Genomic DNA, 22,944 nt, shown 5'->3' with positions numbered 1-22,944 from the left:
TCAAACAGTTCCTACAAACAATATCCTACAAACAGTTCTTAAACTTTCAAGCAACTATAGGTAAGCTCTTAATCAAATTTAATTTAGGTTTAATTTAAAATTATTTAAACTGATTTTCAATAAATTCAATTCAATAAATATATTCAAAACGTGAATGAAATTAGTGAATATAACAATTAAATATAATAAACATAATGTAATGTAATTAAACAATTTAATCACACAATCTTATTAATAAGTAGTTAAAAGATGAAATTTTAAACAAATCTTCCAAACATTACCTGTATTTGACTCATGACTCCAGAAGCTAAGGAGGACAGTCTTCCAGCAACTTTGGTCACGCCTTGACGAACACTTTCCCGGACTTCGTCCAAATCCGGGGCTTGCAATGAGATATTATTCAGTGGGTATCTTGACCCAGGAAGGACTTCAGTTCTATTAAAATATTCGGCAGATGAAATGCTGGAAGATCCTTCAAAGCGACTATTGTTGACTTGACGCTCATACTAAAAACAAAATGTTATAAAAATATACGAGACAAAAAGGGAACGTCAAATGATAAACGGGATTTCTTTATATATATATATATATATATATATATATATATATATATATATATATATATATATATATATATATATATATATCATGAAAAGAGAAATCACCAATGCTACAGCACAAACACAAAAAAAAAATAATAATAATAAAAAAAAAAAAAAAAAAAAAAAAAAAAAAAAAAAAAAAAAAAAAAAAAAAAGAGACAGAAGGAAAAAAGGAAGACTGTTTTCCTAAATTAGTGATTAATATAGACCAGCACTTGAATGAGGCCTTAACCCTACTCATCCATACAATCACATAGGTCAAACAGCATAGCCACACACAATCAACCATAAAGAATAATCCATGGACAGGCAGTCATGTCGTCAATAAGTATAAGTCGTCATTTACCGAACAATAGAAAAAATAATATAGACAAATAATTCAGAGGCAACACCCAACATAAGGGCTCATCAGGAGAATACACTGGCCTATATAGGGTTTCGCCACTCTAAATTCTCTACCCAGCACAGTGTTGTGGCTACCACAGAATATCCATGGCATCCCCGCGTCAGGTATCACCCCCAAAGTACATGCCCATGAAAAAAAAAAAAAAAAAAAAAAACAGCAAATGTAAAACAACCAAGTAAAACCAAAACAAGCTTATCCTGTTAATATATCCCTCCCTTTAGCAACAATAGGTAAACTAAATATTATAAATTTTACCAAATCACAAATATTAACACATTGCAAAAAACCTGAATGAACTAAACAATTATAGAATTCAACTTTACCATGTGGCTAATTTTTTAAAAAATTCCGCTCAATTGAGCGGATATATATATATATATATATATATATATATATATATATATATATATATATATATATATAGAAACACCCGTAAAAGAATATTGCACTAAGCCAAACACCAAACTTCTCAAAGAAACAAAACGTTGTGGCGGTTTCAGAATTATGAAGTTTTTAGCGCAACAGTGGCGTTGTTTGCAGCTGGCAAGGGGGGCAGCCCCCTTCCCCCGATAAATTGGAGAAAAAATCCTTATACAGCCCATGCCTCTTGATCCTCTGGATGTGAACCTTTTATGCTCCCTCAATAAAAATACTGAAGCTATGCCCCTGTAGCGCAACACCATTTTTTCATTAGTTTTGCAAAACTGAACCGTGAAAATAAATAAACGAAAGTAATTAGTTAAATTCAACAACGCTTTTCGTTCTTAAAAAATCAAAACATTAAGAAATATCGATTTTCAAAAAACAACTATACCTTCAAAGGGAAGCTGCACCTTCTTAAGCCAGGGGCTGATACAGGACAGGGGGGAGCCCAAGATTTTGTCTAGCACCTTCATTCTGTTTTTTTCTTTTCTTACTCTTTTTTTAAAATAAAAACGTCAATTTGGTCAATCACTGGCGTTTTTGTTATACCCCCCTTCCAGACTTTGCCCTGAATCTGCCTTTGTCTTAAGCAATTGTATGCCGTATTTTTGGCTTGGATTCTTCTTTCTTGATTTTTCAAAAAAGTTTCTTTTTCTTTTATCTTTTTCAATAAGACTTTTTCTTTTAGATTAATATTCTAAATTATTAAGATATATAGAGCTTTTATAATTGATAAATTAACCAATTCAAACAATTAAACCTTCGTTCACAATCCTTGCTACTTTAAATTTTCAAACACGTGTTTTTCGTAAGGGCGAATTACAGTATCACCGACAGCTACCCTTTCTCAACAGCTTCATCCCCCTTCCATCCATTCGAAGTTCGGAAACTATAATCTAGGAAAAAACAAATTACTTTTGAAGCAAAGTTCAAAGTAATTGAAAATTTCTAAGCTCATTTAATGAACTTGCAATTAGGTTTAAGCAGCGCCCTGGTCTCTAACGCCTGTGATATTCTTTGTGAAAAACTGACAAATCGTTTGAATTCAGGGCAGGCCATGGATCGTTAAATGACTAATCTGATTCTATATGTTATACATTAAAGTTTGCAATTTCAATAAAAGCATTTTTATTGCCCTTCACAAGGAGAGGGTTACGTGGGAGGATCGTTCCATGGAGAAATTTATCATGAGGGAAGAGAATTTCCATGAAGGGGGCGCAGGATTTTCTAGCATCATTTAAATAAAAACAATGAGAAAATACATAAGAAAAAGTCTTTTCAACTGGAATTAAGGAGCATCATCAAAACATAAAACAAACGGAATTTATTAAATATATAAGGAGGTTCGTCTCCTCCTCAATACCTCTCTCTTTACGCTAAAATATTTTTAGTAATATCAACTATTTATTCTACGGCCTTTGTGGTTCAGGGGTCATTCTTAAAGAAATGGGACAAAATTCAAGCTTTAGTGTGAAGAGCGAGGTATTGACGAGGGGGTGAACCCCCTCATAAACGTAATAAAAATATAGAAATATAGAAGTCCGTTTCGTAAGTTACGTATATTTATTACGAACAAAAATGTCCATAAAAAAATGAAGAAGTTCTAGCTGCATTTTAGTTACAGTAACCAAGAACTGAAGGGCAACAAGCTTTTCACAAGCTTTGTGCAAAAAAAGAAGCAAATTTAATTTAAAATTAAGAAAAAAAGCAAATTTAATTTAATTTTAATTTAATTTTTAAACAATTAAAAAAAAATCTTTCGCAACAAGGTGATCCTAATCTAGGAATAAAATAGCACGTTAATTCATTTTCTTAATTTCGTACAAGGCTTCTGAAGGCCAGGGTCGGACCTGGCTTGTAATATATAGAAGACTTTGCCGACAAGCCTCCAAAACAATTGAATTATGTCAGTTTTTTCGTTGACGTTCTTCTTTCTTATGCACCCCCACCCTTTTTTGAGTTTCAAGCCCATTGATCTCAAAGCCCGTTTGATCCCAAAGTAATAAGAGATGTAATTTTGATTTAAAAAAAAATTGGACAAGGAAATACAGAAGGCAGTATACAACACTGCATAGATTTGACAGAAAACTGAAGGAAGATGTTCTGAGAAACAGCTTCTGGTAAAAGGAACATCTTGAAACTTCATTCAAGGTTTTTAGGAAATGCGACATGACAGGGTATCAAAACTTAGTGTATGAAAACCGCTTGAATCCAAGTCAAGAAAGTTGATGTAGTTCCCTTTCCTGCAGTTTGAACCCCCCCCCATAAAAAAATTCGTCCGACTCGTAAAAACACAACAAAATGTAAATAAGCAAATTTTTGAAGGTTTTTTGGAACCACTCCCGATGAAAAAGAATGCCTACGGTCTTGAATGAAGCATCAAAGTTTGATAAAGCAGAATAAAAGTGTTCATAAAAATAATAATAACAACACACTAATAAAACATAACAAACAACCATAGTACAACAAAAACTGTATAAATATAAAAGAAAGGATTAAAATACTGCAGAGCCATTGCTGTGCAGCAATGTGTAGCAAGATTAAAATCCTGCAGAGCCATTGTTGTGCAGCAAATAGGTGCAGCAATAGCAACAGCCATTGCAGAGCGACATAGAACGTCGCGGCTTAGTTGCCATGGCTTTGAAGGGACAAGTAGCAAGCCTGACAACCAGCCTAGCTGCAATGCGGATCGATCCCTTAGCTCTGCACCGCCAAGCCAAGCTTCAATGCACCATTCAATTTTATATAGCAATTTTATAATAATAAAACAAAACAGAAACTAATAGTAAAATATGAATGAAATAATGCTTACATCAGCACTGGAATTGTCTTGAAAAAATTGTTCACTTGAGATTGCTTTAGCATTTCCGAATTTCTTCGATGCTTCGTCACTGTTTGCAAAATTGGAGCTAAAGTTAGAACGTGGAGCTTCTCGAACAGCACTTCCTGATGATCGACCACTCCCTGAGAAATCCGAAGTCTTTGAGGCGTAAGACTGCCTCAGAAGATCATCAATTGACTTCAGACTACTCCTATACAAGAATAAATTAAAGTTAAGTTCCTGATATTTGCCTTATCCCACTCTCTTCTTTTGGATTTACCGTCACGCGACAACAAATGTACAACAAAGGTACCGTCACTCGACAACAAAGGTTTACCTTGTCCCACTCTCTTCGTTTGGATTTACAGTCACTCGAAAACAAAGGCACTTTTTGCATATTCTGCTAGATTCTCATTTGAATCAGATTTCTTGTCCTCGAAAAGTGGGTCATATATTGAGTTATACAATTAGGTCATACCGAAAATATTGGTTTATTTCTGATTATGTCAGTCTCGGGTAAGCTTTTTAAATTAAATTATGCCAACGGTAAAATTGTATTTAAAATAAGCCTTCCATTGATAAAATGTTCACATTCAATTATAAAATTGCCCTTAATTTCATTATAAATTGTAAATTATTATAAAACAGATAGCTATTAATTACTTAATGATGAAAATAATTTCAGAGTAAAAACAATATGGAACTACGAGACAAAACAATAAAAACAAAATAGAACTTACTCGTATAAACTGAAAACAGGAAACCTTGAAAAAATATCTTCTAAAACAAAAGAAAAAGCTATAGCGTAGAAATGGTAAAAAACCAGTGAAAGACAAAAAAAAACAAAAAAACAACAGAAATTTTATGTGCCGATAAAGCAGTCTCCGGCACGGATGAAAACCAAAAACTAATGTAAGCAAGAACTTAAAAAAGCTGAAAAAGGAGCTAAAACCCATAAAAGTACCATTAATAAAAATCAAATATTGAACAAATAAACATACAATACTTTTTGCTTACGAATCTAAGTAGTAACAAAATTTTCTTTTACTTTTCCGTATTTTTCAGCTTTTTCTTCTAACGGAAAGTTTAGTCAATACCTGCATTTGTCGGGAGCGACTATGCTATATTTGATTTAGTTTATTTTGGATGATAATTAATTCTCATTTTCGGGTTTTTAACTTGTTTTTTACTCGGCTTTTTTAGTTTCTCATGATTTCTATTTTTGTTTCTCATTGTTTTTTTTTTCATGTACCAAAGAAGCCATACATTGATGCAAATTGAAACTTCATAGAAGCAGTAAAGATTGAAGCTTTGAACGGGTTTGGACTATGAAGCATTTGGCACAACAGTGTATTCTCAAGCGGCTTGATACTGTAATGAGTTGTAAGTAGCTATACTAATCTAATCTAGAAACAACAAAGGAACATACTTAGAAGAAGAGGTTGTTCCAACAAGGACAAAATCATCGCTATAATCTTCAAAGATGTCAGTACGGGAAGACCCAGGCAGGGTTGCCAGCTTCTCTCTGGATCCTTCTTGCACAATAGCTTCCATATCAGAAAATGCAGAATGGCTTACAGACCTTGAATAAATATATAAATAACAAGCGTTTAGAAGAACAGTAAAAAAAATATTGTACGAGCTTAAGGAAGGCAAAATGGTTACAACAAATAAATTAAATCTCAATCGTAGTTACCTTCCAAAACAAAATATTTATCTTTTCTTTATAGTTTTACTCATCTGTTTTCACAGTTCAACGTGGCAACACCGCTGAATATGTGACTCTGCTCTAAAATATCTCATTATTTTGTAACAGTTAATAGCACATTTAACAATTGTGGTGCTTAGGTATTAATAGACTATACATATTATACTGACCCCACTAGAGTAGGTCCAGGGGGCTTTTCTTTTTTATGTTCTTGATTCTTTAAAAGCCATTCAGTATTGAGTAATTTAAAATAAAGAATGGACGGGAGACTAGAATATTGAAAAAAAATCTTTCTATGTAGAAAAATAAAAGCTTTTAAATAAAAATTAAAAATTTTCTATTTTTCATTTTCTTCATTTGCCCTTTTTTGTTCATTTTATTGGCAGAATTAAAAATAAATTATAGCATTTTACTAGTAGTATTTTTTTGGCTGGTTTCGGCACGGAAAACATTTTAGTACAGCAACCAAATGATGTTCCATCAAGTTTCTTCAGGTTTTTCCAATTCAAATTTATATCCCATACTCCAACCTTATTACAGTTGAAATCTGATAAGCAGATAGAAAGTAAAATGGTAAAATAAAAATGGTAAAGATAGAAAGCAAAATGGAAACCTAGTAGGTAGGCGAGTATCAACAATAAGCTCATACTTAGAATTTATAATAGTTGTAGACTAATATAGGGATAGCACGCATTATGGTTACAGCAATAGCTGCAGCCTATTAAAGAGCAGACCCAAGTCCATAGAACCTAAAAAAAAACAAAACGTTTTAACAAATTTTCAAAGTAGAAAAGAATAATCCTTATCTCTGATTCAGGGGCAGTAACTATTTTCAATGCTTAAGTTAAAAGTAAAGACGGAAATAAGTCGATATGATTGAGTGTTATCTAGGTAGTGTTATTAATAAAGACAATGGGTGTAGTCAAGATGTTAAAAATAAAATACCCAAGGCTAAGGGCGTTTTTTCACAGTTGAAAAAACTCTGGAAGAATATAAAGATCTGTCTGCGCACCAAAATTAGAATATCGGAAGCTAGAGTGATGACAGTGGTCAGGCATGGTCAAGTATAGCTCTCTGAAACGTTCTGGCACTCTGGAAAATATTTTTCTAGATCTTCCTACGGATTGTTATGAGCACCCCACTGAGTGACCGTATCTCAGACAGTAAGCTGTACGAAAAATGTGTGTCAATCCCACTTTCCAGGGCTATAATGAGAGAAGGGTTGAGATGGCTATGACACATTCTGCGGATGAAGGATGACAGATTGCCCAAGATCGTCCTTGTCAGACAACCGCCTAGGGCCAAACGAAAAGAAGATTGTCCCCAAATGAGGTGGAAGGATGTCGTGAGGAAAGATTTAAGGAAGATGGGAACTTCTTGGGCGGATGTAAAGAGGGAGGCTTTGAATAGATCGGGATGAAGGAGGAGCGTGCGTAGCTGTGTTTGCCTCAGGCAGCTTGGTGCCACAGTGCGTTTTTAGTAGTAATAGTAATATTTCTTAGAAATTCTCGCTACATTTTTGTGGGGTAAGCAGTGGCTCATGAAAATGTACTACGTAGCCTAATCGTGAACTAAGCAGTATATGTGTGTTCTTTTAATCCCCAATTCTTGGGGATTAAGGAAAATATTAAGACCATAGTAATATAGCATAAATATTAAATTTGACTGATTAAGTTTTTAATTAATTCATTTATGACTCGAGAACAGTTTATTAGTTTGAAATCATTCAAATTTTTATTGTTATTTTAGATCCAACAACAAAAAACATATTATAATATATAATTTACGCGTATTATGTACATATGTACTATTTATCGACATACAGCTCGGTCCAATTATTTTGAGGTTGGCAAGCCCAGAAGAGAGTATTTGAATAACAGCTTCATTATAGTTACCCTTCCATTTGGAATCATCTTCCAGGAGAATTTATCCCTAAGAGTTTCCCGTTGACTTTTTCAAAAGAAGGTTCAACAATCATCTAGAACATCGATAAAAAACTTGCGGTAAACCAGACATCTAATCATACGTGGCACCATTAATTTAGGAATAAAAAAAGTTGCTTAAAAATAGGAGAATTTCCTTATTTTCATAGGTTTTTCATACATTTCCAAAAAAAAAAAAAAAAAATGCAAAGCCCATTTCAAAAACATAGTTTCGTGTATGAATAAAGCTTAATATCACCTACCAAATAAAATCAAAATTTTGGTTTTTAAGTTGAAATATTAAAGCTGCAACACTGCGGAGAACCGCCAAAAACATAAACAGGAAAACAATTTTCTAAAATTGTTCAGAATTTTACAAATAATCAAGTTCCCACAGACCCAGCAAAAATTGTTAGTGAAATTCTCAAAACATTGTTCAAGAAATTGTTCATGAATTCTGAGTGAGAAATTCGAAAAATTCGGAGAGCTAAAAATAAAAGGCGGGAGTGTACAAAAGCGCGGAGAGTTAAAAAGCCTATTTTTCATTTAAGGTCCATGTTCCTTCTCTTTTCTTTTTTTTTCTCTCTTCTTCATTTTCAATTTTTTTGTGATTATGGTCCTCAACAAGTTCGCTTCCAGGATCCTTATTATTATTGGTGTTATATTTTATTTTTATTTGAATAAATTGAATTGAATTGAACAGCAAAATAAACCTTAAAAGTTTCTCTCAAAATCCATTGCGTCTGGACTTACCGTTAATAATAAAAAGAAACTTACGACCGTTGAAATCCACCCGTCATTCCTATGCCTAGCCTTTCAATCTGCTCTGCCTTTTTGGAGTCAGCATTTTTCAGCTTTACAGATTCTTTCATAGGCTGAACCGTTAAATCTTCATAAGCTAGTCTTAAGGACGCCATTTTCTTTTCGTCTTGAGCTACTGTAGATGGCACTATGGGAGATGTTTGAGGCCTTTCTAACCGCTTTTCAAGTTCATCAAAATCGACCTAAAAATAAACAAAGATGAAAGTCACATTTGGTGGATAAACAAACATAATCATAATAATCATTTTTTTTAACCTATATTATACAAAAGTTATAACAATCACAGATTAAAAAAAAAAAACTAATATATATTTCCTTTAATAAAACAAACTAAATAATGATCTAGCGAAATAGAATAGTGCTGAAATTATCAAATTTTTGTTCATATTTACATTTTCAAAAAGGAAATGTTTTTTCAAAAAGTCCAGGCTTTCTGAAAATTTGCCAAATCGAATGTTCTAAGACCAAAATAAACTGACAAACAAACTGCTTCATGGATTCCGTTTATAGTGACCAGAAACGGGTTAGATATCTCTTTACAAAGGTGAAATTCGAACTAGAAACCGCCTAAGACGTTCGAAGGGATATATCTGAAGGGATATGCTACAACATGTCAGGGATAAGATACCTCACAATAAGACAAGAATTGTTGTCAGAACCCTAGCACTATTTTAGGCGACGATTTGATTGTGAGCCCTTGATTTGAATTGAGTCATACAATTCATTTGTTATTTAGACTCTGAAATTAAATATCAAAGGGTTTGTTTCATCGTTCTATCTAAAATTGTTCAGAATTTTACAAATAATCAAGTTCCCACAGACCCAGAAAAAATTGTTAGTGAAATTCTCAAAATATTGTTCAAGAAATTGTTGATGAATTCTGAGTGAGAAATTCGAAAAATTCGGAAAGTTAAAAATAAAAGGCGGGAGTTTACAAAAGCGCGGAGAGTTAAAAAGCCTATTTTTCATTTAAGGTTCATGCTCCTTGTGCGACCTTTTGGTAGCTTATTTTCCCATACTCCTAAAGTTTTAATATAATAAAGTAAGACAACAATTTTGCTATTACTGAACAGCTGAGATTCAGCTGTACTCATTTACCGTATTACATTTAAAAATTTTTGTGGGGCCAAATGAAAAGCATTTGGATTGGGGTTATAAAATGTCATAAAAAAACAACCTAAAGGAAAATAACGGGAAAGACCCCACTGCCTGTCAATAATAAAAACAACAATAATTGTTCCATCATAAAAACAACAACAAGTAAAATAACAGGGAATTTGTCTAAGACAGTGAAATTTCTTTAATCTTAAAAATATTTCGGCTCTATATACAAAAGCCGTCCTCAGCAAACTACTAATGTAAATCAGATATAACTTACAATAAAATGAGATTTTTAAAACTAAAATCGTCCCGGACAATACAAATAATTGTATTTTAATTTTTAGTAAAGAGTAACGGCCTGCTTTAATTTTTTTTTTAGTTTTGAAGATTGCATTCTATTGGAATTTTTATTTTATTTATATACGTAGCTTGCTGAGGACAGCTCTTAGAGTAAAAAATCTTTAAGATTAAACAAATATCAATGTCTAAGGTAAATTTCCTATTATTAAAATTGTTCTTTTATAAATTAAAGGAAACTAAAACTTCATTGGAGGGTTAAACCGTTGGAGTTTATAATTAATTCAGCAGAGAAGGACACGCGCAGCTGTGTTGGCCTCAGATGGATCTTAGCCAAAGAACAAGCAACTGTCTCTTGTCCCTTCGAATACGGCCCTTCAATTTCTTTTCAATTTGAAGCCATTTCATTGTTTTTAAATTTTTGCAATTCATTCTCGTAAAAACCACCAAGAAACTCTTCATCTTTCACTACTACATATAAACATTTTCTTTGATCCCTCTACATTTCCGTTTGCAATTAAATAAAATAGAAATTAGACTCTGTTTAAATTTTGTTCCTTTCATTTTATTGTAATTGAAAAAAAAAAATTTCCCAAGGGATAAGAATTGAAGAAACTAAATTCGCTGCTCTTATTTTAGAACTATATGCTAAACTTTACGACAAAATGTCGACGACCTGAACTGCTTCTTATAAAAAGAGTAAAAATTAGGGCCTAGAAACCTAGTTTTTGAAGCTTAAAGCCCCCCCTCCACATACATTTATTTTACTTCCCCGTCAAAAGATTATGTAGAGCTATGCATTGAGTTTTCCTCCTACAAGTTTTGGATAAATTTTGATTTGAACAAGTCAGATGCACTGTTTCATTGACAGGATGTTAGAAAAGGAGGCGAAGTTGGCGAGGTCTTTGATGGAGGAGCTTTGGTCGATGACAGGTCGTCACGGTTTGCCACGCCAGGACAGGTTTGCCACGCCACAGGTCGTGGCAAACCACTATTGCTGCATTATGCACCTTCTAGCGTGGGAGGACCTAAGTCTTGGTAAGTAAGATGCACTGTTCACTTCACAGTTAGTATCTTAAAGAAACATCCAAGTCTTTATGAAACAATTCTACCAAAATATATCGCTTTACCAGGATAACCAAGCAACCAAGCACACCTCACTAGGCTTTTTCAATAGCATGTAAAAATCGAAGGAACACACCAAACCCCAAGTAAAATAAAACAGACAGTCTCAGACTAGAAAGCAAAGATTCAAGGCTGTTTAAAAGTTTACATCAAGTTTAAAGAATAAAGAACACGATGACAAAATATAAGACAAAATATAAGACAAAAATAAGGAAAATACGTAAATACAAAGTTTTGAATGTCTAAAACTTGACATTCCTTCTGTTACCTGCAATAGTTGCAATAAGTTATTCAATTTTAAAATTAAATGTTCTTTATTCTTTCAAATTTACTTTCATTTTCAATTCAAAATCAATCTTTATTTTACTAATGTTTTACACGACATTTCTTTTTTATTTACTAGTCGTAGCAATTCGTCCTTTATGTTCAGCGGCGAGTTCAGAATCTTTTCTATTTCAACCTATCGTGATTCTACAGCATTATTTTTTTTTGATAAGTTAGGGATTTTGAATATTTCTCTGAACGCTTTCCTAAAATACAGTGCTTTCATTCAATCTTTTTCTGTTAATACAAAATATAACCTTGCTGTTATTTCATTTTTAGGTTGTAAAACTTCTGTGAGGAATCCCCCTTGTATCCCTGTGTGCTGGCATGACAGTCTACAAAATATCGAAACTGATTTACCGAACTGATCCGAGTTGCGCCTAATCCCTTCTTTGCACCTAGACCAGTTTTTTTGGCAGCTGGCTTTTTCTGGCCTATATATGTTGTTTTTGTGGAAGGCATAGACGCATCACCGCCAGTGAGAAGCCCTTCGATGCTGAAATCAGGCAACGTTTCTTCCTGTTTTGGCTTCTCATTTCCATTTTTTAGTCTAACTAGTGGAGGAGGGGAGTCGTTCGTGTTCACCTGAAAAAAAGAGAAAACACTTCATGAGCCATTCAGAAGGTAAAATAGACTTAAGAATTTTTTTAAGGCTACTTTTAAGCGATGTTGACTTTATTCACGATCTGACACTCATGACAAACACCCTCGAAGAACTTCGAACACCACAGAGAGTGGTGAAAGAATAAGCAACCAAGCTTGGACTGGACATTAGCTGGAGCAAAACAAAAGTTATGTTCATCGATTCGTAACTGTCTCAAATACCCCTTTGACACCCTCTTAAAGTCGAAGTGCGCCAAAATCGAGTAGTAGTCGTGAAGGATTTCACATTCCTTGACTCCATTCTGTCAAGTGATGAATCAGTCAAAGGCGAAGTCAACGCAAGAATCGCTAAGGCAACTTACGTCCCAGGGAGACTTGATAATATTTGGTGCAACCCTCTTGTCAGTCGTCCTACAAAAATGCAGATATTTCATTAAATATCCACATCTTTATAGGACGGCTGACAAGAGGGTTGCACATTTGTCGGCTCAGTCCTGCCTTATGGTACAGAAACTTGTCCAGCAACCACCAAGACTTTGAGGATGCTGGATATAATTCAAAGCAATGGACTCCAGAAGATAGAGGGAATTCGTTAGTACGACTTTATCAGAAACACGAGCATCCATTCTCGTATGATGCAGGTTCCATTCTCTCCGCAAGTTGCACAACGTACACCGGGTCGTACAACCACCTTCTCCGAATGTCACAAGAAACCCCTTGTCGCATCCTGTACGATTATTCCTGTGGTCGCTGGATGTAAACGACCACAAGGTCGCCCAAGCGCAAGATAGTTCGATAGTCTACATCATTTTCTAGATAAGGCAAGCATAAGACTTGAAGATCATCCGTAGCAGCTCAAGGCCGGGTTTGCTGGAGAAGGATAGTGTCTGCTCTCTCAACGCTGACGCCAAGTCAGCAAAGAATTAAGTCAAAGTAAGTCAAGTCAAGAATTTAAGTCTATCAGTTGATTTTTATTTATTTTTGGTATCAAATTACATGATTTTGTTTTCAGTAGGATCTTAAGCAATATATCGAGGGAAAAAAGAACAATAAAAACCAAAGTACAACCCTGCAAAATCTTTTCCCTAACCTCTTCCTTGTAAGTCCTTAACCGGTCTAGTACCCTCCGAGGCGGAGTAGCGACAAACATATTAGCCTATACTTATGATGTGATTAAATTGCCGAACCACTCGAGACCTTCTATCTCCCTACTGATATAATCAAACTCTCAATCATCAACCTCTTTTGGATGACCATCAGCACCTCAAAAACGAATCCATGTCCTTTTGACGTATGCCAGATTCCCAGAAAATCTCTGCCTCAAATTTGGAAGTGACAACACTGAGTCGACCACATAACTTAGCAACCTTGGTGGTTTACTACATAAAAACAACCAATCCAAAGGTACTATAAGACAAATGACACCTACAAAGTCTAGTTTTAAAGCTCTTACTCACATCTAGAGGGACAAGAAGTTGTCAACAATGCCCAGAATTAGACTATTCGGCCGTCTATCTTCCTTGTTATCATAGATGTCTGTGAATCCTGGACTTCGAAAGCAAATAATCAGTACCGCGCCGCCTCGACTACTTCAAGGCAAAATCACTGCTACACATTGGCGGTAGTGCAATGACAATGACAACGTGACCTGACATTGACAATGACCTACAATGACAAAATCTCCAACATCGAACTTCTTCAAAGTTTAATACACCCTCCATAACAGAATAAGAGAGCAAAAGCTCAGATGGCTAGGACACATCCAGTGCACAAAAAGCACTCACCTCTCAAATGCAGTCTTCAATGTCCAAGTATACGGCTCTCGTCTGAGAAGTCAACCCCAAAAGTAATAGAAAAGACAACTTTCTTTTGCTCAACAAATCGTACCTTCTAGTCTGGCGGAAGATACAAATTCATATAGGAGTTGCATAAGCAACCCCGTGAGAGAAGATACCCTGAAGCAACGTTCAAGGACGAGTGGCACCAAATTGTGCGAGTCAGGAGGTAAAAAAAAGTTCTAGACATTAAAGTAAAAAATAAATATGAATGTTAGTTTTCTAAGCAATATCATATCACCATCTTTTCCAATTGTTACTTCTATTTATCTCCTTTTCTAATTGTCTCCATTTATTTAAACATGATTCTTGAAGAGAAAAATAGCTAAACAAGAACAAGCTATTTACTTAGTACAATCAATAGAACCAAGCAACTATTATTTAGTTTAGAGGACGCTATTATGGTCTAAAAGTTACTCCGCTTACTCCTACAGCACTTGGGCTGTAAAAACAAATTGACCCATTTAGTCAAACATCCTAATATTTGGATGTTTGATTAGACCATATGATTGGATAATTGGACCGTATGGTCCAAATATCCTAATAATAATAATAATAATTTATTCCAGAACAATAGTTGGCTCAAATTTGTAGAGGCTTGGCATAAACCACAACAAATTATTCGTCAAAGTTTTCTGCATACCAGATGAGGAGACTTACGGATCAATTAAAAGTAGGCAAAACAATTCTGAATTTCAAGTTGCTTAAGTGATTATGTTACATTTTATGCAATTTTTGGTAAACCTTACCCCAATTATTTCTAGTTTGTATTGGCAACACCGTTCCTTAATAAACTTTCGCCTAGAATGCGAGTAAGAATTTTCGTAAAAGATTCAGAACTGTCAATCTACCTGAGGGCTGGGAGGAACAGTTACAAATTCCTTTGATTCCTCTTCGATTTCCTTTCCTTTTCCATCCATTTCCTTTTCACGATGTAAAGTTGACAGGCTAGAGTTGAAATTCTCAATATGAAGCTAAAAGCAGAGAGAATAGCTGTTTTAAAGTCTTGCAATTTTCTACAAGCAAAAGCAAATCACAGGTAAATAGTATAAGTAAACAAAAACAGAGATTAATAAAATTATCAACGAGAGAGTAATTGAAGAAAACAAGTTTTGAAGCTGAATAACAAAAAAAAAAAAAATAAATACTATCAATTCACTACAGTACCCAGCCGGCTGAGGCCTATAGAGCTACGCATGCTCCTACTCCATCCAAATCTACTCAAAGCCTCCCTCTTTACACTCTCCAAGAAGTTCTTGTTTCCCCTAAATTTTTCCTTATGACACCCTTTTGAGTTCGTCCTTACATGGTTTTGAATTATAATAGGAATTTTTTCCTGCATGTCTTAAGTTTAAATGGTTCTTTACTTTTTTTTGCGAAAAACTTCTTTTTCGGATTTTTTTTTTACTATTAATTTCTCCTCTTTTTTGTTGCCAAAGTTCTGTTATTTGTCAAAATAATATTTCTCCAGTTCTTCACTTCTATTGTGTAATAATTGAAATATCTTGATTCAAGTGTAATGATCGTAATTAATTTACACTACCTAAGATGATAGCACCTCTAGACCTTCTAGGAGAAAGGACTCTCAGGTCTGTTCAAATATCGCGGATATGTGTAGAAGGATACTGTTATGTACTAGCCCTTTCAATTTCTAATCGAATGAGCCCCTTTCGAAGCTTCTACGATAACTCTATACGAATTGTCCTGGTCTAAAAAAAAAACAAAAAAAAAACATTAAAATAAATTGTGTCGACGTCACTCTTTACTTAGGCAGTACTATTGCGCTGCCTATGATGATAGCACTTCTTGACCTTCTTGCAGAATAGACTCTCAAGTCTGTTCAAATTCCACAGATATGTGTGAAAGGATACTGTTATGTACTAGCCCTTTCAATTTCCAATCGAATGAGCCCCTTTTAAAGTTTCTACGACAACTCTACACGAAGTGTCCTGGTCTAAAAAAAAAAACAAACATAAATAATAAACTGTGCCCACATCACTCTTTACTTAGGCAGCACTATTGCGCTGCCTATGATGATAGCACCTCTAGACCTTCTAGGAGAATGGACTCTCAGGACTGTTCAAATTCCACAGATGTGACAGGATACTGTTACGTATCCTCAACTAAATGTTTCTATATTCACTCAACTAAATGTTTCTGGGTCACTGAATTTGCGTGGCGGTTCGTGCGTGAAGCTACTGGAATCAGTTTGAGGCTTAGAAGTAGCTCTACTGTGAACAGTGCTGACATCTAAAAGTCAGCAAGTTCGAAAAAGTAGATGGCGCCACCGTATACAGGGGTGAAGAAAGGTCAAATAAAGTATATTTCCTGTATTTAATTTGCATATAGATGGCACAGAAAACTGTCAGGATACTATCCCTTTCAATTTGCAATCGAATGAGCCCCTTTTAAAGTTTCTACGGCAACTCTATACGAAGTGTCCTGGTCTAAAAAAACAACAACCAGAAACACAAATAATAAACTGTGCCCACGTCACTCTTTACATTAGCGCTATTGTGCTGCCTACGATGATAGCACTTCTTGACCTTCTAGGAGAATGGATGCTAAGGTTCGTTCAAATTAGGCAGACATGTCTGAAAGGATACAGTTGTTCAATGCCCTGTATGCTTGCCCTGTATCTATTATCTAATGCCCTATATGCTTGCCCTATATGCTTCTAACTCAAGTTTCTTAATTTTATCAAGGGATCCTTAAATATCTACTTTATCAAAGATCTATCTTCCATGTGCTTTTATTGGTGAACCAAAGAATTGTAACAATTGATTCATATCCATTCTTCTTGAATAACTCAATTGAACTTGTGAGTTCATCATAGATTTTATAAAATTTAAAGTTTTAAAGGGTGAGATCGCGATCAGAGGGTGAGATCCAGCTTTAGCTCGTAATTGTCGGTCTTTTGTACTAACAAGAAATTAGTGTATGTTCAATAATAAAATTCCCTTGGTTTTCATTATTTTTTCTTTTCATTTTGTTGAATTTATAGATTTGTTTTCTTTCCTGTGCACCTCATTTTATATACGGATAATTTATGAGCAAGCGTCTTTACTTTCATAATAGCTTTCATAATTGTTTCTGTGCCCTCTCCCCCCGAAAAAAATCTCCTACAAGAAAGTACTGGTTACAGCCCTGGGAATCATACATCCATTTTTACCTTCACTATCCCTTGGTCTCCCCCAACAAACTAATTCTGTATTTACGCAATGAGAGCTGGGGTGGATGTTTTGGCATTAAAGGGCACCCTTTGAGATATCTCCATCCCTCATCATAGATAAATGCAGAATTAGTTCTAAAGGAGAGACGAGTGGGGGGGGGGGGTGAGGTAGAATTTAATACATAATCTCCAGGGCTATAACCAGGACTTTTGTTCGGGAGGGGACACAAAAACTTTAAAACATATCAAAAATGTAAAATTGATATTTAATTCATTTTGATTTCTGGAAATATTTCTGGTCTACGCTGTTCTTATGAAAGTAAACAGTAAAAATAAAACCCCAAAATAAGCTGAATTTATTCCGTATAGGGGGTCTATACGGTCCTTCCTGATCGCCCCTCTACCTCGAGGTGGCAAAAACTTCGGAGGGTGCTCATTAAATTAGATATTGAGAATTAGTTCTGTTTTTTATTATTTGAAAGTGATTGCAGACCAGTCAGCTGCGGGAGGTATTTTCTGGGGAGGGGTTGTATTTTACAGGGGGCTAACGCTGGCTCCCATTTCTATTTATCTGGTTTGTAGTTTTGCTTGAAAAAAAGTGGAAGAAATTGTGGATGATTTGACTGAACAAGTCATTGCAAATCTTTTAGGATCTTTTTTGTCGGCTTGTTATATGGGTTTTATCGATATATATATTAAAGGCAGTATTGTCTGAAATATGACTGACTACCCAAACCATACTCTTTGAAAATTAGTCATACAATTGCAACAGAAAGCAGACAGTAAATTCATAATATTTAGATGGAATTTAGGATGAATTGTCACTTATCTGACAATATCACAGCTCCAACTAACATTGTGGATAAAGATACACGTCCAATAGGGTCGGGAGAAAAAGAACATTTTTTTTTTCAAAACAGTGTTTTTTTTTAGCTACTTTGCCCAATCTTGATCATCCGAACAATTACCGATCCGACAGGTTCGGTAGTCCAATAAACTGTCATGGGCCTTTGTAGCCTGCTTCCAGTAGGGATAGTAGCGGCCCCTTTGATTTCCGAGCTACTGGAGGCAAAAGAGGATGTAGACCAAAACACAGTGTGTTGCAAATAACGGAAACCAGGATAAAGCTGCAAGCTTCTCCTCTACCTTGTCGGCTGCTTCTGCACTTGTACTCTGGTCTCAGGAAGACAGTGTTGACATTAAAACTGTGCTCAGCCTAAAGGAACTTCAAGAAAAAATCATAGCTGTCTCTCTTCAGAAGAAACAGCAAACGATTCTTACATTATGTCAAACGAGATAAGATTTTTTTTTATTTTCCAGCAATTTTTATTTACATTCACCAACATGTAATCTACATAAAATGAGTATGCCGAAAATAAATATCATATACAATTTCCAAATTCAGAATTAATTATTTATATAACTATTTTTTTATTATTTAAGTGATACCCTTGGCTATCCAGGAAATCTGACAATTCAACAGGCTGTTTGAACAGCATCTGTCGGATTAATAAGATAGAACTATGTTTGTTCATTAGAAAGGGAATAAATACATATATATATATATATATATATATATATATATATATATATATATATATATATATATATATATATATATATATATATATATATATATATATATATATATATATATATATATATATATATATATATATATATATATATATATATATATATATATATATATATATATATATATATATATATATATATATATAAAATGAAAAAAGAAATCACCAATGCAACAGAACAAACATATAAATAAAAAAAAGACAGAAGGAGAAAAGGAAGACTGTTTTCCTACATTAGTAATTAATATAGATCAGTACTTGAATGAGGCCTTAACCCCAATCATCCATACAATCACATAGTCGTAAGTAAGTATAAGTCGTCATTTACAAAATATGAAGAAAAAGACAAACAAATCAGAGGCAACAACCCAACACAAAGGCTCATCAGGAGAATACACACTTGTCCTTAAGGTTTCGGCACTTTAAATTCACTACCCAGGCAAGTGGCGTGCCTACCATAAATTCGATTATGGTATCCCCTCGCTAGGTATATATATATATATATATATATATATATATATATATATATATATATATATATATATATATATATATATATATATATATATATATATATATAAATAAATATACATAAATATACTGTCTGTACTAAATTAAACAACTTAAAAAAAATGAAAAAAATAGAAAAAACTATAAAAAAAGAAAACAATAGAAAAAACTAAAAAGAAAAAAGGAAAAAAAGGAAAAAAAGTAAAAAAATTAAAAAAGAAAAAAACAAAAAAAGAAAATAAACTAAAAATAGAAGAACTCAAAAAACGAAAATAAAACAACTAAAAAAAAGAAGAAAAACAATAGCAAAACAAAGAAAAAAACGGAAAAGGAGGACTAAAAAATCTATAAAAACTAAAAGAAAAAACTGAAAATAAATTTTTTTTTAGAAAACTGGGGGTGAGGGGGGGCCTAGCTGACACTACAAGTGTTGCTGTGGCGCACAGTGCCACAGCAACGCGTGGCAGGGGTCAGGTCAGCTAGTATAAATAAATATATATATATATATATATATATATATATATATATATATATATATATATATATATATATATATGTATATATTGGTTTCATCCTACTTCTAAACCTTACTTTGAGAACAGCGGAGCAACAGGTGGTGACACGAAGGATAATCAGCATCGTCGCCCTAATTTCAATTGCCCAAACTTGACATTCTCATTGAACCTCTTACAAAAGGTCACTAAAAATCGCAAAGACCTGTCAACAACTGACGCTAATCTTACTATAAGAGATAAACGAATAAGACAATGCTGATGAAATGGTAGCCTGATTATACCATGTATATTACTTTATAGCTTCTCAAAGGTTTTTATCATTATCCAGCACATTGCAACTGGCCCTACAGAGAAGTGCCACTAGGGATTTATTCGAATTAATTCCTTATTTCCTCACCATTACCATCAATTACAAATTTCAGAACATGATTTTAAGTATTACGACAAGTAGCGACAAGACACAATATGAATAGCACATGCGCAATCAACAACCTATTCAAAGGAATATATTTTAGATTGTAAAAACAACAGAAAAATTAAATAAGGTTACCTGTGTTCCATACATCTTCATAGCTTGCCCAGACCATAATGCAAGCTTATCTCTGTATAATTGAGCACCTCGACTTTTATATTTCTGTTGGGCATCCGTCATATTCACGTGATGTTGACGAAAAAAGGATTGCTTCAAAAAAAGAAAAACTGAATTAGGAAAGGTGAAATAAAAATATATATATAAGGTCTATCAAATTTAAATATTATTAGAAAATTATTTTGAATTATATTTGCTTTGAGAAACTAGACACAACTGATCTTATTTACGAGAAATACTCAACTCGACATTGGAAGAGGGACAAATTAAACTAAAAAAAAAACAGGGCCACCAAAAAAATTATACTTTTTGTACTTCAGTACCACTTTCTTTAAGATCTTAGTAGCGGCTATTCCAACTTAATAATCAGCTGGGAAAAATGATTAGCCCTAGTGATGGAAGAATTATGATAATTACCCACACCGAAGGTAATTTCTCTTCTCATGAAGATTTTTTCGTGTGTGAAACATTAGTAAAAATAAGCAAAAACGTGTCACAGCGAACGACTTAAGAAGGTTTAGTTGTCCTTAGGAATCAAAAGATTGATAGTTAACACAGTTGTTTTATAATTAGTTTTGCTTATTTATTTTCACAGTTATATGCGGCAACACTGAAAAAAAATTGAATAGAGGGCCAATATATAAAATAGAGGGCCAACAATAAAATTATACTTTTTGTATTTAAGTACCACTGTCTTTAAGATCTTAGCAGTGGCTACTCCAACTTAATAATCAGCTGGAAAAAACGATTAGCTCTAGTGATGAAAGAATTATAAAAATTACCACACCGATGGTAATTTCGCTTTTCATGAAGTTAATTTCGCTTTTCATGAAGTTTTCTTCATAAGGTTAGGCCAAAACATGCTAGAGACTCTCAACTTTAGAACTAATTGGTTCCAATGTTTTAGACGTGCACTCTCATATACAAAATTAAACTAAAATTCGGTGTCCCCTAATAGATTTTACTAAAATGCTGATAAATACCCCGTTTTTTAAATGGCTGTTAAATCGAGTTGAAATTTTCAGTTTCTTTAGGAGGAAGGGGAGGAGTAAAGAAACTTCTTACTTTTTGTTGAGGGGAAGAGGCAGGGCGAACAATTATTCTCCAGTCCTCACAAAAAAACATCCATTATGACCCTTTTTCTTTTTTATATTTATCATCCAACTATCACTACAGGTAGGGGATTTATCTCACGCATCGTTGTAACTAGCTGTAAGTAAGGAGCAACGCGGCTCAATAGTAACTGAAACTTTAAACAACGGATTTTTTATATTAATACGCATATCAAAAGAATCGGCTGATTAATTATGCAGATTTCAAATGTATAATTCATAAGTTTATTGTTACTCATTAATGAATTATATCTTCATAAGTTTATTGTTACTCATCAATGGCTAAAAGTATGAGAAAATTAGCCGCATTTTCGGAAAAGGAAGGGAACACCCCCTAAAAGTCAAATAATCTTAATGGAAATCAAATAATAAAAGTTCCTATCTGCAAAAATGGGGTACTTCGCATCTTTTGCCAGAAAACAAATCACAGATGCGTGCTCATTTGTTTTTTGTTTGTTTTGTTTTTCCAGGGGTGATTGTAACAAGCCAATGGTCCTAGAATATTGCGAGAGGGCTCATCAGAACAGAAGAAAAGTTCTAGTGCCCTTATTAAACGACCAAAATACTGGAGGGCACCTCCTACGCCTTTTTTCCTCCCAAGCCATTTTGTTTAGAGGTTGAAAGTTACAACAACTATGTCTTTCGAGATGACGTGACCCCCCTGGAACCCCAGAAAGAAGGACCGCAAGTTATGAAATTTGCCCATTTTTAAGCATAGCATTTGTAATAGGGAAGTATACCAATGCTTTTCGGGAGGAGGAGGATTTTCTAGGGATGTATTTTCTACAGGGAGAATTTCCTTTGGAATAAAAGTTTCCAGGGGCAAACTTTCCAAGAAAAATTTAACACAGGGGGAATTGGCCAGAACTCGTATACAAAATTTGTTTTGTTTGTCTTACTTTTTCTTTGGCGAACCCATGTACACGAGGAGATACTTAAGGCGAATTACCTGGGAAAATTTTCAGTGGAGTTTGAGTTTTCTGGGGGATTTTTATATGGGGTAATGGATTTCCCAGGGAAAAATTCTCCATGGGGGAATTATCACCAGGAGAAATTATTCATGAGAGAAACTTTCCATTGGGGGGGGGGGATTTCCAAGAAATATTTTACACACAGGGGTGACTCCTCCATGACCTTTATAAGGAAAAAAATTACTCTTTCTTCAAATGAAAGTATGCCAAGAATTATTTTTCAGGCGGAATCGTAAGCAAGAAATTTTCTGAGGGAATTCACTGCGAGGATGGGATTTTCCAAGGGTAATATTCCAGCACAAGAATTTTACATGTAAAGAAATTTCTATGGAAGAATTTTCCAGGGAGGGGGTGTACCTTCATGGGATTATTGAAAAAAACCTACTGAAAGTAAGGAGCAAAATTATAACTTAAAACGAACAGAAATTATTCTGTATATGATGGAGGTGCCCCTCCTCAATATCCCGCTCTTTATGCTAAAGTTCTACCTT

General features: G+C 34.1%; 1 protein-coding gene across 1 annotated transcript in view; it reads right to left on the bottom strand.

The window, feature by feature from the left end:
- Window positions 1-20,463, bottom strand: part of LOC136040987 (ADP-ribosylation factor GTPase-activating protein 2-like) — a gene marked incomplete at its 5' end in the record, with an annotated part of 28,710 nt that extends 8,247 nt beyond the window's left edge. Inside the window, 7 exon segments of the mRNA XM_065725472.1 lie at window positions 282-506; window positions 4,244-4,463; window positions 5,682-5,834; window positions 8,660-8,886; window positions 11,912-12,136; window positions 14,841-14,963; window positions 20,332-20,463. Coding sequence (XP_065581544.1) covers window positions 282-506; window positions 4,244-4,463; window positions 5,682-5,834; window positions 8,660-8,886; window positions 11,912-12,136; window positions 14,841-14,963; window positions 20,332-20,463 — 1,305 coding nt within the window.
- Between the last annotated feature and the right edge of the window lie 2,481 nt (window positions 20,464-22,944).

Source organism: Artemia franciscana, chromosome 21 (assembly GCF_032884065.1).
Source record: "Artemia franciscana chromosome 21, ASM3288406v1, whole genome shotgun sequence".
NCBI classification, from domain to species: Eukaryota; Metazoa; Arthropoda; class Branchiopoda; order Anostraca; family Artemiidae; genus Artemia; species Artemia franciscana.
Note: the sequence above shows the minus strand (reverse complement) of the source record. Positions and strands in the feature narration are given on the sequence as shown.